Consider the following 14652-nt stretch of genomic DNA (forward strand, 5'->3'; position numbering starts at 1 on the left):
ACATCAAAATGAGTTGTTCACATCATTGTGCACTTTCACATTTTAGCCAAAGAAAGGAGGATGCCTTACCGCTTTCATCTTTTTAAGTAAAATGTAACATTTAACATTTAAGTAAAAATTAGACTGGACTGGAGAAAATTCAATGTGCCGCTACCATACAGTCTTTGACCGCGACAGCCAGCTACGGAAACATTTAAGGAAGTTTCTCCTCATGTTGAGGTGATAGCTGACCATTATCGGTCTCTCTTGCATGAAATGACCTACACTTGAATGATCTTGAACGCTCAAAAAATGTATATACATTTTAAACGGATTATGCAAACTGAAAATATTACATTTTTCTAACTTGGCACCTAATTGCGCTTTTCCACTATGGGTACTGGTATACTCTTAATCCACTTTTTGCTTCGTTATCCAGTGGAGATTTAAGTACCACTCGATGTAGCTGTTTGTCATGGCGACGCCACATGAAAGCAACGCCTCGCATTCCCCGTTCGTCAGCTACCAAAGAGAGGAACGTCTGCACCTCAATAGCTAACGGTTTGCCATATTCTTGCTCCAGAGGGCACATCATCATAATCAGGGGCAACCTAGGTCACTCACCATAAGGCACTTTCTCTCATTTTCACCACCATAGAGGGCACTTTAGCACACTTTTTCAACCATGAGGGCACCAGACGGGCAGAAGGGCACTAGAAGGGCACCAGACGGGCAGAAGAGCACTGAAGGGCACTATAAGGACCAGACGAATAGAAGGGCACCATCAGGGCACTAGAAGGGCACTGGAAGGGCACTGGAAGGGCACTAGAAGGACCAGACGGGCAGAAGGGCACTATCATGGTACGAGAAGGGCACTGGAAGGGCACTAGAAGGCACTAGAAGGACCAGCGGGCACTACTAGGGTACTAGAGGGCACTAGAAGGGACCTGACCGGGCAGAAGGGCACTATCAGGGTACTAGAAGGGCACCAGATGGGCAGAATGGCACTTGAAGTACCAGACGGGCAGAAGGGGACTATCAGGGCACCAGACGGGCAGAAGGGCACTCTCAGGGTACTAAAGGGGGGACTAAAAGGGCACCAGACGAGCAGAAGGGGACTATAAGGGCACTCATTAAGGCACGTCATTGAATTTTCTTGTTCCTAGAGGGGCACTCATCATAATTTATTGTATGAAGGAGCACCATATAGAGGGCACCTAATCATGTTTTGCACGTGAAAAGGGCAGCCAATAAGGCATTTCCTCTCATTTTCGACACTCTTGAAGGGCACTTTTTCAACCATTGAGCCACGAGGGGGGGCAGTCGCCCCCCCCCCTGAGTCCGCCACTGTCACTATATATGTAAACCATAACAGTCCCCATGTCCTGCTCCCTTATCCTCCCTGTCCATGCAACCCAGTCCATTTGCTGTATCCTATCCCAACACATCCTGCTCTATTCCTGCTGATCCCTGCCTAGTAACATTTCCTAGTTTCTAGTCATCATCAGTATACTTATCATTCTGCTGACTAGAACTTCATAATCCAAAATATAACCACAGAAAATAAGATCCCTGCATATGCAGGGAATAATCCACTTGCCTTTTCAGAGATATAACCACAGCAAAACAATAAACCAAGACAATAATAAAATCGCGCAGGCTCATATGATGTAAACAACACAGCAACAACGAATACAATTGATATTATGTGTGTTAGATTTACACTAGGTGTGCGTTTCATTGATGATTGATAATGAATCATTGATAATGGTCACTAGTATGGGGGGGGGGGGGGGGGGGGGGGGGGGGATATAATCTGATTTTATTGTCCAGTCTGGACCAGATCCATTACAACAGATTACATTGCAAAAGCTCACAGACACGTGTCACATAAAACAATGACATCAAGCCAAGGGTTTTCTGTATTGATGTCATCGCTATGTCTCCATCAGCGGTTGTGATGCCGTCGGCCAGGGGGATCCGAGCTGACGGAGTGGTTCGCATCTGTGCCATCTGCCGCGCAGTGGGCTCCCGTCAGATTAAGTAAATCAGTAGATACTTTATTCATACCCTTTCAGGTATTCATTAGCAACAGTCAGTACAGTACAGTTGAATAACAAAAAGATTGACAAACAGTAAAAGTCAAATAATTATTTTGTTGACTTTTATAGACTTTTATTGACTTTAATTAATGCAAGTAGCCTAAATAAAAGTTAATAGAAAGTGAACAATATTTCCCATAATTAAAAATTCCATAGAAAAAAGAGCCAAAGGTAGATAAATATCATGCAATAGCACATTGTGCAGTGTGTGTGAGGGTGGGTTGGGGGGGAGAGAGAGAGAGTCATACACACAGATTACCTCTAGGACCGCCCAGTCGGCCGGATTAACGCCTGTCTGTCGTCCATCTACAGGGATGTCACTCAACGCACACTCCAAAGAGTCTGCTGCATCCACTTTAGCTTCGATGTCCACTTTCCCTGCAGCGACATGACGACGTGCAGTCGAAAGCGACGCTCTGAACTGGTGACTCGGGCCATGCCAGCCCCGCTTTGTTTATTTATCTTTATTTTTAAGGTCAACGCACTGGCCCCGCCTGGAGACGCTCAGCAGAAGTAGAGTATCGGGCTTCAGGTGGACCGAGCTGCTGCCATGTCGCTGCTGTGTGTCCGAGGTGAGTTGGATATTCACAAGTGGTTATCACTTATCATTCGACCGAATGGGTTATTTGGACCAAACTATATCATATGATTTGTTGAAGCACTTTACTCTTAAACTACCTTTATTGCATTTAAATATAATTGTATTTGTGATCATGATCCACAGAAGGCTGTTTCTGATATTGGGTCTGTAGCAGGCATCAACACACTGTAGCCTATTTATTGAGGATGTTCTGTAAATTGGATTTTGGTTTTGTTTGTCTAAGATTCATGATAATCAATCCTGATCAATCCTAATGTGCCTACAACTATTCTCCTCGGCTCAGATTTTTACTCCGATTACAAATGCACTGCTATTAGGCCTACGGTAATGCACTTCTCATTATAGTCATTATAATGGCTCCTCATTATACTGACTCAGATAGAAAAATTGTGGCATTTTGTTATATAATAAAATATAATAGTAAATCCTGTACACTGTATTTACGCTAATGTTACATGCTACTTGTGCTTTCCGTTGCTCATCAGTTGTGAATAACTAATATCTGAGTCATGTTGACTCATGGAACTGAGTGTAAAATAAGATGTTTATTTGATGTGTTGTAAGTTAAACATAACGTTCATTGTTTAAAGCGAGCTTCTCCAGTGACCGGACAAGTTAACAGTAGACCATCTCTAGACCAAAATAGTGAGCAGTGTACCTTCTGTAGAGCAGACTAGTAAAAAAGTAGCCCTCCTCTAGAGCAAAGTAGTGTAAAAGTAGACCTTCCCTGGAGCAGACTAGTACAGAGCAGTAGACCTTCTCTAGACCAGACGAGAAGGTCTACTGCTCTGTACTAGCCTGCAGAAGGTAAACTGCTGCACTACCTTCACTATGGCAGATTAGTTCAGAGCAGTAGACCTTCTCTAGGCCAGACTAGCAGTGTACCTTAATACGTATAATGTGCAGCGTATAATGTTTGAAGAGCAGGTTGAGTCTTCCACCTTGAGTCTATGTTTTACCCCTCTGCCTGACCTGGTTTTGAGCTTCTATCGGTATTAAATAACCTAGCTCGAAGGTAAATGGCGAGACCGTGTGGGTTCGAACATGTCTCTGTTGTTAAAATAGGGGTTAAATGCTTGGCTGCTTGGCTTGTGCAGAATGCTTGTGCGTGGTGGGCAACTGGTGTGCAATGGCCTTTATCTGTTACAAGCTACGCTGAAAATAATACAAGCATACAATCCGAATTGAAGAAACTACAAAAGAGTGATGCAGAACATCAAAAAACAGCAGGACGGATGTAAGAGTAGCTAGGAATCCGAAATTAGTGGCTGCCTACTGCACAGAATTACATTAATTCACATTTCAAAGGGCTTTCCACAACATAGTTTAACTCAACAAAGTTCCTTTTAGACTTCAAGAGCCAGATACGACATTCAGCGAATGTGAATATGTCAGCTTGTGCGTGTTGAAGTTGGGGAGGCATTCTACATACCCAAGGGAGCTAGGAGGCTCAGTCCACATTGAGGTCCTACAAATGAGAAGAGTTTGGGCTGAGAATGATGTCCACTAATGACGTCTCTTATTAGTAGACCTCATAAAGCGCATAGCGACGGATGAGTGATGAGATGTGATTCCAAAGTGGTAAAACAACAAGATTCTAAGTTCTAGTAGCCTCCTTAATAACTGTAGATACTGTGCCTAACCACACATTGTATCTATAATACAGTAGTGTTGTGCTGGGTCGATGCTAAGCTAAACACAAGGCTGGTTTATATTGGTTAAATAGCAAGGAGAAGGAAGAGCAGTATCTGGTTGGGTACAGGTGTAGCGAGGTTTCTGTGCTGTGTACAGGGTTAGGGATATATGTAAGGGTTCGATTAGAGTACAGGAGGGGTTAAGGTTAGATGTTTGGGTAATATAATGGTTTGGGATTAGGGTTAGATGTTAGGGTTGGATGATTGGGTTAGATGATTAATTTTAGATGGCGATTAAGGTTAGATGTTCGAGTTAGATGTTCGGGTTGGAAGTGAGGGTTAGATGTTATGGTTCGATATGAGGTTTAGCTGTTAGGGTTAGATGAAGCTTAGATTTTAGGGTTAAATGTTGGAGTTAGAGGTGGATTTGATTTTGCGGCGAGGTTTTAGGGTTTACCCTTAGATGAGGGTTATATGCTAGGGATAGGGTCACTCCAGGGCTCCACTGAAAATTCTGTGTCGCTGTGCCATCAGTGTCCCTCCACCGTTGATGATGTTCGCCATCTCCATCTTAGTTTGGGTGGTGTGTGCCGCTGGTTGTGGAGCACCTTTCATTGATTAAAATAACAGCAATTTCCATATTGAGAGGTGGACTCAATGGCCATTTTATACAACGGGGGGCCTAAATAGGATACAGGTGGGGTACAGCTACAGATTGTATCTGATGGTCCATTCCCAGGTCAGCTACTGCTGCAGCTCCATCTGGCTGTTAGAAGAGAGTAATCCCCAGACCATCTGCTGTGTGTGTGTGTGTGTGTGTGTGTGTGTGTGTGTGTGTGTGTGTGTGTGTGTGTGTGTGTGTGTGTGTGTGTGTTTTGTGTGTATGCGCGTGTGTGTGAGTATGTGTAGTTGCTCTGTAGCATGATGCTTCTTTACACAGATGACACTGCCTTGGTAGACTTATAATACCAAGGCAGAGCCTGCAATGACCAGAACTATTGAAATACTGTGCTGGCGTCTGGAGTGCAGGAGTGGTGACTCTCCAGTCCACTGATTATAAATGTGGACAAATCAAAATAACTGATTATTTTCTGCAGCCACCAACTGCCACCGTGTCTCCTCTGTGACCTGAACGACCAATTGAAATGACTTTTAAATATCTCAGGCCAATCATTGGCTTCCTTTTTAATCTGGAAATTCTGGAGTTTTGGAGTGGGTCAGTCTGGGGGTCCTTTTAGAAGGTTTATGTAAGCCTTGTCAAAAGTTTCATTGGTTACAACATCACCAAATGGTTTGGTAGCCTTGGTTGTTGGGGAGGAACAACTGAATGACTATGACTCTACAAAGCTAGGGCCATAGAGAAGAAGCCCTCCCCCATCTACGCTATATAACTATGACTCTACATAGCTAGGGCCATAGAGAAGAAGCCCTCCCCTATCTACACTATATAACTATGACTCTTCAAAGCTAGGGCCATAAAGAAGAAGCCCTCCCTATCTACAGGATACAACTATGACTCTACAAAGCTAGGGCCATAAAGAAGAAGCCCTCCCCTATCTACAGGATACAACTATGACTCTACAAAGCTAGGGCCATAGAGAAGAAGCCCTCCCCTATCTACAGGATACAACTATGACTCTACAAAGCTAGGGCCATAGAGAAGAAGCCCTCCCCTATCTACAGGATATAACTATAACACTACAGTAGGGGAAGCTATATAAAGGCCATATAAAGGACAACAGAGACACTCTCCATGGTGAATTGTACCAAATGCAATTGCTTTTTTAAATAACCCCTATTAACTGCTGCAATTAATATATGTCACTGTCTTATGTGATATGAGTGTCATGCACACTGTTTTAATGTTTTAGATGAGAAATAAGTCCCACACTTGGCGATAAAGCCGAATTATATTATATTATATTCTACGACCAACCATAAGGCCATCCTGACCACCTATACTCTGACCAGATCTTAGGTCAGAGGGTGGTCACATATCAGGACAGTGGGGCGTTCCATATAATCTTAGGTCAGCGGGTCGTTCCATCAGATCACAGGTCAGCGGGTTGATCCATCAGATCTCAGGTCAGAAGGTCATTTCATCAGATCTCAGGTCAGAAGGTGGTTCCATCAGATCCGGTCATAGGGTCGTGAGTCGTGACAGTATGGTGGAGTACCAGATCTCAGGCCAGTGCTACGTCAAGCTGATGAGAGTTTAGTGTTGGGGGGGATAATCCCTCCCAGCTAAATCCCTGAATGGCTCAAATCTACGACAGGAGGACAAGTGTCTGTGTATAGACAGTAGCCAATGTAGGGGCTGCTAAACAATTGATTCTTTAATAGTAGGCTCAGGGTTAGGGTTTTTTGCATAATATGACCTGGTGTGAATAATCTGAGACTATAAATCTGATTAAGAGATATACAATTTAAGTCACAACTGCAATTCAATTACATTTTTTCCATTTGATCTTTAATCTTTTTAATTTTTAAAGGTTGGGTACGCGATTTGCGAAACGCCAGCAGATTTTGAAAATACACAACTCAAATGGTCCTACCCCCTCCCCTTCAACGCTGACTCTGACTCCACCCATTCCAAGTACCTGGACGCGCAATCATGCACGAGCGCGAACAGAGATGCGCGAGAGCGAGCCAGGCTAGCGTAGGTTTTCGTTTAACAACATGGCACTACATTCAGCTGTAAATTGCACCCAGTACCGCGGGAAGTAGGGGTTTTGGGGGTGCTGCAACACCCCCTGTCCGAGGCCCTGTCTTATCACAGAAAACGATCATTTCTAAAAACCAAAGTGGAGATTTCTGAAAACGCCGGTTATGTGTTGTCGTATCAACGGGGAGAAACGGGATTTTAGGTTCTGAAGCGTCACATTATGCACCAGGAAATGCTTAACGTCATGTGAGCATCCGCTGTACCGTATTGGTCCGAATATAAACACAAACCCCATTGTAATACGACCTATATTTGGAAAAAAGATTTGAAGCCCAGATCTTGATTTCATGAATAAATAAATTGTATTAATTGAAATAATATACGAAAATAAAAAGGCATAGAATAAAACACTGCATCGCCACTAAACAGTAGTGCAAATAGGCCGTACTGATGTGTACACCAAAGACTTCCTGACACTCCTCTGCCCCGCTGTGTTCGCTCTGGCTGTGGTCGCTCCGAACTGTTTCGGCCCGTGGCAAAGCGAGTCATCCTCGCTGCTGTCCAAGGCATTTTGAGACGCAGCATTTATTTAATGCTCATATGTCCTAGTGCTGAAAAAAGGTTATATGAAAAAGTGTGAGGGTAGCGGTGGTGCGCTAAACTTGTTCTGTGAGCAGCTGGATGTGAACCATGGTGTGAAGGAAGTGAACACAACGATCGATTTTCAACTGTGCGCGCATGCACTGGTGTAATTGAGCTGCGCTGCTATATATCTTTTTTATCAATGTGACGAGTTGCGAGTCTAGTGCAGGCCGGGTTTTTTTTTCCCAGCACCCCCTGCTGAGAATACGTTCTCGCGGCTATGGTTGCACCAGATGTTATAAACATTAAACGGTCACATAAATCAATACTATTTTTAGAAAATGTATGTTTGTTTCATATAATTGTATTGGAAGTCCTGGTTTTCACTAGGGTTGCCGCGGTGTGGACATTTTCACACCGAGTAATAGCCTACACTCGTCTCAACACCGGTATTACCGAGTATAAACGGTATAAACTTTGAAACTAGGTCAACCGCCACACAAGCATCGGTTTAGACCCTTCTCGTCCTTCAGTTGCCGCCAACGTTCAAAAGCAGCGCCTAGGATTATTCTTGATTTCAGTTTTTCTCTTTCAGCGTTTTTATTATCAATTACTCTCTGAAAAAGAGTTTTCCTTCTCTTTGCTGGTGGTGGTGGTGGTGGTGGGGATTGTGGCGTCTTGTCTGCCATGGAAATTGTCTTCTACTGCTAGGTCCAAATGTGGATTAACTAGTTCCAGTAGATACCGCAGGATAACAACAAACAGGAGCTTGCTCTGGGTCACGAGCTCTGGGTCACGAGTACTGCACGAAGGGGTCGCGCGCGGGGCGCGGGGGAGGGGGGGAGGGGGAGTGCAGTACGACCGTTTGATTGACGTACTTACTGTCCAATGAAACTCGGTGGCAATGGATATGATTGGCTGGAGTTTTTCGAGCCCTGCACGTTCCACAGATGATTGACAAGTTTAATTTTCATGTCAGTACTTCTAACTCAGTGGCTGTAAGCGGGTTATGATAAGGATTTCAAGTAATTTTGCAAAAATGGCCAAAAAAGCAAATCACCTATGCAACCTTTAAAGGAGACTTTATCATACTTGGCTGGGTTCTATGGGTCAGGGTTAGGGTTTTAACGGACATAGATATAATATATTAAAGGATAATGATCAAAAGAAGTAGAATGAGTAATTTCCTTTGGTTAAATATCGTTTTATCAGTTGCCCATTCGATTTACTTGTCATTTACCGAAAACAAGAGGAAGCTCAGTGCTGTATTTATTTAGTTAAATAAAGGTAATGACAAGGTAAATACTCATTTACTTTGGGCAGGTTCATTGTTAATTCATTGAGTAGTGCTTTTTAGTTAAGACTACTTGACAAAACAGATAACAACACTGTTATAAATAACAACAATTCGGTATTCAACTCATCTAATCTCATATTTCAATATGTTATACTGCTTCCTATTACGATTTTTAGGTAGTCTGTTAAAAACATAAAACATTTTGACACTTTCACTAACTCGTTCCTTCTGACTGATGTTGTCATGAACTTCTTGTTTCATCTTTTATAGTGAAGAAAGCCAATCTCCATGGCCCTCCAGGTAAGAGTTCACCTCCTCATCATCACATCCTCACCTGCTCCTCATCTCCTCCTCCTAATCAACATCTCCTCACCACCTCCTCCTTAACTCCTCCTCACCACCTCCTCATCACCTCCTCCTCACCACCTCCTCCTCACCTGCACCTCACCACCTCCTCCTCACCTGCACCTCATCACCTCCTCCTCACCACCTCCTCCTCACCTGCACCTCATCACCTCCTCCTCAACACCTCATCACCAACACCTCCTCACCACCTGCTCCTCACCTGCACCTCATCTCCTCCTCCTAATCAACACCTCCTCATCACCTCCTCCTTAACTCCGCCTCACCTGCATATCATCCCCTTCTGCTCACCTGCTCCTCATCACCTCCTCCTCACCACCTCCTCCTCACCTGCACCTCAGACAGTAGTGTGTAGTGGTAGGGCCTGTAGGAGGTGGTAGTGTGTAGTAGTAGGGGCTGTAGTTAACGATAGTGTGCTGTAGTGGTAGGGCCTGTTGGTAGTGTGTAGTGGTAGTGTGGGGCCTCTTGGTAGTGGTAGCGTGTAGTGGTAGTGTGGGGCCTCTTGGTAGTGGTAGCGTGTAGTGGTAGTGTGGGGCCTGTAGGTAGTGGTAGTGTGTAGTGGTAGTGTGGGGCCTGTAGGTAGTGGTAGTGTGTAGTGGTGGTGTGGGGCCTCTAGGTAGTGGTAGTGTGTAGTGGTAGTGTGGGGCCTCTAGGTAGTGGTAGTGTGTAGTGGTATTGTAAAGTGGTGGTGTGGGGCCTGTAGGTAGTGGTAGTGTGTAGTGGTAGTGTGTAGTGGTAGTGTGGGGCCTGTAGGTCGTGGTAGTGTGTAGTGGTGGTGTGGGGCCTGTAGGTAGTGGTAGTGTGCAGTGGTAGTGTGGGGCCTGTAGGTAGTGGTAGTGTGCAGTGGTAGTGTGTAGTGGTAGTGTGTAGTGGTAGTGTGGGGCCTGTAGGTCGTGGTAGTGTGTAGTGGTGGTGTGGGGCCTGTAGGTAGTGGTAGTGTGTAGTGGTGGTGTGGGGCCTGTAGGTAGTGGTAGTGTGCAGTGGTAATGTGTAGTGGTAGTGTGTAGTGGTGGTGTGGGGCCTGTAGGTACTGGTAGTGTGTAGTGGTAGTGCGTAGTGGTGGTGTGGGGCCTCTAGGTACTGGTAGTGTGTAGTGGTAGTGCGTAGTGGTGGTGTGGGGCCTGTAGGTACTGGTAGTGTGTAGTGGTATAACCTGTATGTGGGGATAGTGGTGTTGTTGGGCCTGTAGGGGGGTTGTAGGACTTATAACCAGGTTGAAAAGAAAATTAAACAGCCTAAGGTCTTCTGTTATTTGTGATATTTTCATTCAGCCAATCATACAGAAGTGGTATTATCAGTTACATATGAATGAAATGTAGGCTACCTTCTATACGGAAGAATGGAATTCTACATGACTTAGAGAAACACAAGAATGACAACAACAACTGAACACAAGAGTCTTCATCCAATGTGATTGGTTATGCAACAGTTAGCCTCCTACCTCCAGATTCCGGGCTGAGAAGATTTCCACTTGTTTTTTATCTAATTTGCTCATTTTCTGATCTTTTTTTTCCCAGATAAATTCAATGCTTACGTTACCTTAAAGGTGCAGAAGGTCAAAAGCACCACCATCACGGTCCGGGGAAATCTGCCATGTTGGGAGCAGGACTTCATGTTGTAAGAATCTCTCTGCCTCTTCATCTTCTGAGCATTTAAGCTGTGCATGTACTTCACATTGTTTTAGTCCAAAACTATATCTGTTGAGGAAAACATAATTCTTATGCATACTTTCATGGATCTTTCAGTACAAGCAAACTGTACGAAATATAGTTAGTCTAACCACAAATTCTTGTGCGATGTGTGTGGATGGGTGTTAAAGTGAGATCAGTCATCTAGATTCAAGCTTGGTGGTGGAACTGTGGAATAAAGGTCTTATTTGGGATACTATGATTGGAACAACACTCATCACCCTGGACAGCATCCCCCAATCTAACAAGGTAATGCATCTGACCAGCTGACTAACTCACCTGACAAGGTATCACACCTAACCCGGTAACTCACTTGACCCGGTAACTCGCCTGAAAAAAACCTGACCAGATGAAAACCTCACCTGAACAGATAACTAAAGCCCTTTTATAACATAGTTGCAGGTCAATTACTGGGATAACATTGCGGGCACCGTTAGTGATTTAGATTATTCACGCATGTAGATACGTTCAGGAAAATTTCTGTCTTGCGCCCGTTCACACACGGCAGGGCAATGCCGGAGTACGGGCCGAGAGACAGTCCAGCAGAGGCAACACTGAGTGGAGGGCCCTTATTTCGGAACCTGTCCTGTTTCCATCATCTTTTGAAAAAAGACTTGTTTGTAAACAAAAGAGGCGGTATTGATATTGTTATCGGATCACCCAAAAGCATTAGCTCATTAAGATCAATAGTCACAGCTTCAAATTCTTCCTCAGCGGAGTCTTGAGATTGGTTCGCTCACTAAACACTTGTTCGGAACCTGTCCAGAAAAAAGCAACTTGTTTTCAAAACAAGACGCTGTATTGATAATATGCATTGGCTCATTCAGATGGAAACAGTCATTGATTTCATATATGTTCTCAGTGGAGTCTTGTGATTGGTTGGCTCGCTCTATGTAAAATTGTCTCTACCGTTGTTCTGCCAATTAAGCTCCCTTGTCCGATTTCTCTATCACGATGCTCCTGCTACAGAACCACGTTATTTTACACCACTACTCGGCCCATGTACACTGTAAGAATATTGGGAGCATATTTTGATACTGTATTATAACGTCTATATTGGAGATTTCAGGGGTTCTACTGATTCAGTTTTGTTGCTTAGGAAATGTCCTTACCTAACGAGGTGACCCGGAAATATTTGGAGGCAAGGTTGTTAGAATTCTAAAAATGTTTAGGAAAGATGCCTCGATGCAACCTTTAACCCACCTTTTGCATAGGTTACTCCTGACCGACCTTTATGAAAGGAAAGGATATATGTTTAACCCATAATCCTTTACTGTGAAAATATTTAAAGACAAAAAGTTTACAGACTCTCTGCGAAGACGCATGAGAGACGCTGTAAAGCAGAAAAGAGGAAGAGTTAACCAAACATTAGGGAGAAGAGGCGAAGAATGGAAAGAACGCCTAAAAGACCAACATCATAATGGTTATTTTCGTAGCCCATAATTGAAACCATAAGAAAATAAAATGCCAACTTCATATTTAAGAAAGACTAATGGGGGCAGTTAATTTTAGTGCCCGACCGATATTGATTTTTGAGTGCCGATGCCGATGCCGATTATTTTCAGAGAAAAATTACGATTACGATTTAATCAGCCGATTAAAAACAAAACAAAAAAAAGTCTATGAAACGTAGTTTTTGATACCTTAAATATACTTTAAACACTTTTTTCAAGTTGGCCAAGTCTGACCTTAGTGATTTTCAGTGTTGGCGCAACCTCATTGAAATTAATACGACAAGAACGCATGGATCGAAAGAGCGCTTGTTGTTGTCCATCTTCGGAAAATTGTAGTTCCACGCTAGAGGTCAGCAATATTCGCAATTGCGCAATGACGTTGGTTAGGAAAAGTGTTGAATTCATTTTAAACAGTGCTGTCTTTTCCTATATTCGAAAGGAAGCACCTTTTCATCTCTCCTTGACCTGATGACGTTTTCCACAAAGGTTAAGGAAAGGTGGCATAAACGTTAGGAGATTTGACTTCCGAATTGGTGTGTATTTTAGAAACTACTACACCGCGGATCATTATTGTCGGCATGCTCATGCGCAGAACCACTAGCAAAATCGGACAAGGGAGCATTAATTGGCAGAACACCGGCAATCTGACTGCTGTTATTCACAACACAGCCGGCATGCAGTTATCCGGGAATTTTTCTACATTTTGGGCAAATCATGACTATCCCAAATCATGAGTTGGGGAGGTATCGGAGCTAGCTCAAAACCTACACCATCATGAGTGACTGATGATGTCTGGAGTACTTCCAACATTTAAATCTATACCATTCATGTATTATTTATTATGAACATAATCAGGGCTGTTCTGTGTTCTTCTTGGTGGGCCAGGAGGGCTCAGGGCACTGGCTGCAACTGGACTCTGAGCTCCTGATGAGGGAGGAGGAGATCTGTGGAACCAGCACCCCCACCCCCCACCAAGTCCTGCTGGACACACGCTTTGAGCTTCCCTTTGGTAAACGCACACACGCACAGACGCGCACACACACATATACAGACAGATACACATAGACATTGTGGCAGTCCGGTTCACGAATGTTCTCAACTCACAAGGAATGCACCACCCTCAGTTTCCGGGGTAAGCCGAAGTCTGCGTTTATTCTGGTACAAGGTACAAGGCAATGCAAATACTGTCAAATGGTGGCCTCCGTGAGACTCTCCGCTATCGACTGGTTCTTCGCTGGTCCTTCCTGTTCCCCCCCGTGTGCGTCCGCGATCCTCCTTTATGCCGACTCTCCCCCCCCCCCCGGCCAGGTGCGTTGCATCCCGGTGATTGCGCCGGGTGCCGACGCACGCTCTGCTGCCGACTGGTGGGTGAAAGCGGTATACCCCGTCGACCACCACCCCGCGGATCCCCCGGGTGGGGAGCGGGTTGTCACAACATACACAGACACACACATACACTCATACTCCTTCATTGCTGCATTATTTGGTCTACATCTCTCCCCAGATATACCAGAAGACGAAGCCCAATACTGGACGCGCAAACTGGATCGGATTAACTCCATTCACATCCATGGACAGGTGAGTTCCTACTAAGGCTAACCCCTTTCACCTAACCCCTAGTCCAAACCCCTAACTGCTAAAGCTGACTAGTCCCTAATGCTGGACCAATTCTGAATGAATTTACATAATGCTACTTATAATAATTGACAGATTATTAATATTTATAAATGTGTTTAACTGTTACACTTTTTTTTTAACAATGCAGACAGCTGTTTCTTTGCACACAGCCAACCTTTCATTGCAACCCTATGACACAATGTGATATGTTTTCTTTCTTCAGTTTTTTCTCCTTCTCTTTCTTGCTGCGTCATTCTATTCTTCCTCTCTTCTTTCCTGACTTTTGTCCCTTCCATGAAATTGTCTCCAAAGGAGGAGATCCAGAGAATTTTGCCTTCCGTCCCCTCTCAGTGTTGTAAGTTTGAAGACAAAATCAAAATATATAACAGTATGGAACATTACATCAAGCAAAAACATTTCCCCAGTATTAAACATACCATAAAGATAGAGAACCTTGATACTTGATGCGGATTGCGTCATTTATGTTATCAACCAAGTAGGTTCTTTCAAACAGAGTATCTACACAGGATGTTCAACGATTACATTTCCACATCTTGATTTTAAAACGGGATCATTAGGTTATGAAGAGCATGTAAGTATTAGGGTGTGAGGACTATAGCATGCTAGTGCATTAGCGGGCTAGCATGTTCGCTTTAGCAAGCTAATGGAA

General features: G+C 44.0%; 1 protein-coding gene across 1 annotated transcript in view; it reads left to right on the forward strand.

Moving 5' to 3' along the window:
* The first annotated feature begins 2579 nt into the window (after positions 1–2579).
* Positions 2580–14652, forward strand: part of LOC130383865 (protein unc-13 homolog B-like) — a 37386-nt gene continuing 25313 nt past the window's right edge. The window contains exons 1-7 of the mRNA XM_056591726.1: positions 2580–2653; positions 9131–9160; positions 10741–10840; positions 11043–11160; positions 13251–13374; positions 13870–13943; positions 14295–14337. Of these exons, the coding sequence (XP_056447701.1) occupies positions 2632–2653; positions 9131–9160; positions 10741–10840; positions 11043–11160; positions 13251–13374; positions 13870–13943; positions 14295–14337 (511 nt within the window). The 5' untranslated portion in view covers positions 2580–2631. The remainder of the gene's footprint in view (positions 2654–9130; positions 9161–10740; positions 10841–11042; positions 11161–13250; positions 13375–13869; positions 13944–14294; positions 14338–14652) is intronic.

This window comes from Gadus chalcogrammus, chromosome 6, assembly GCF_026213295.1.
Source record: "Gadus chalcogrammus isolate NIFS_2021 chromosome 6, NIFS_Gcha_1.0, whole genome shotgun sequence".
NCBI lineage: Eukaryota > Metazoa > Chordata > Actinopteri > Gadiformes > Gadidae > Gadus > Gadus chalcogrammus.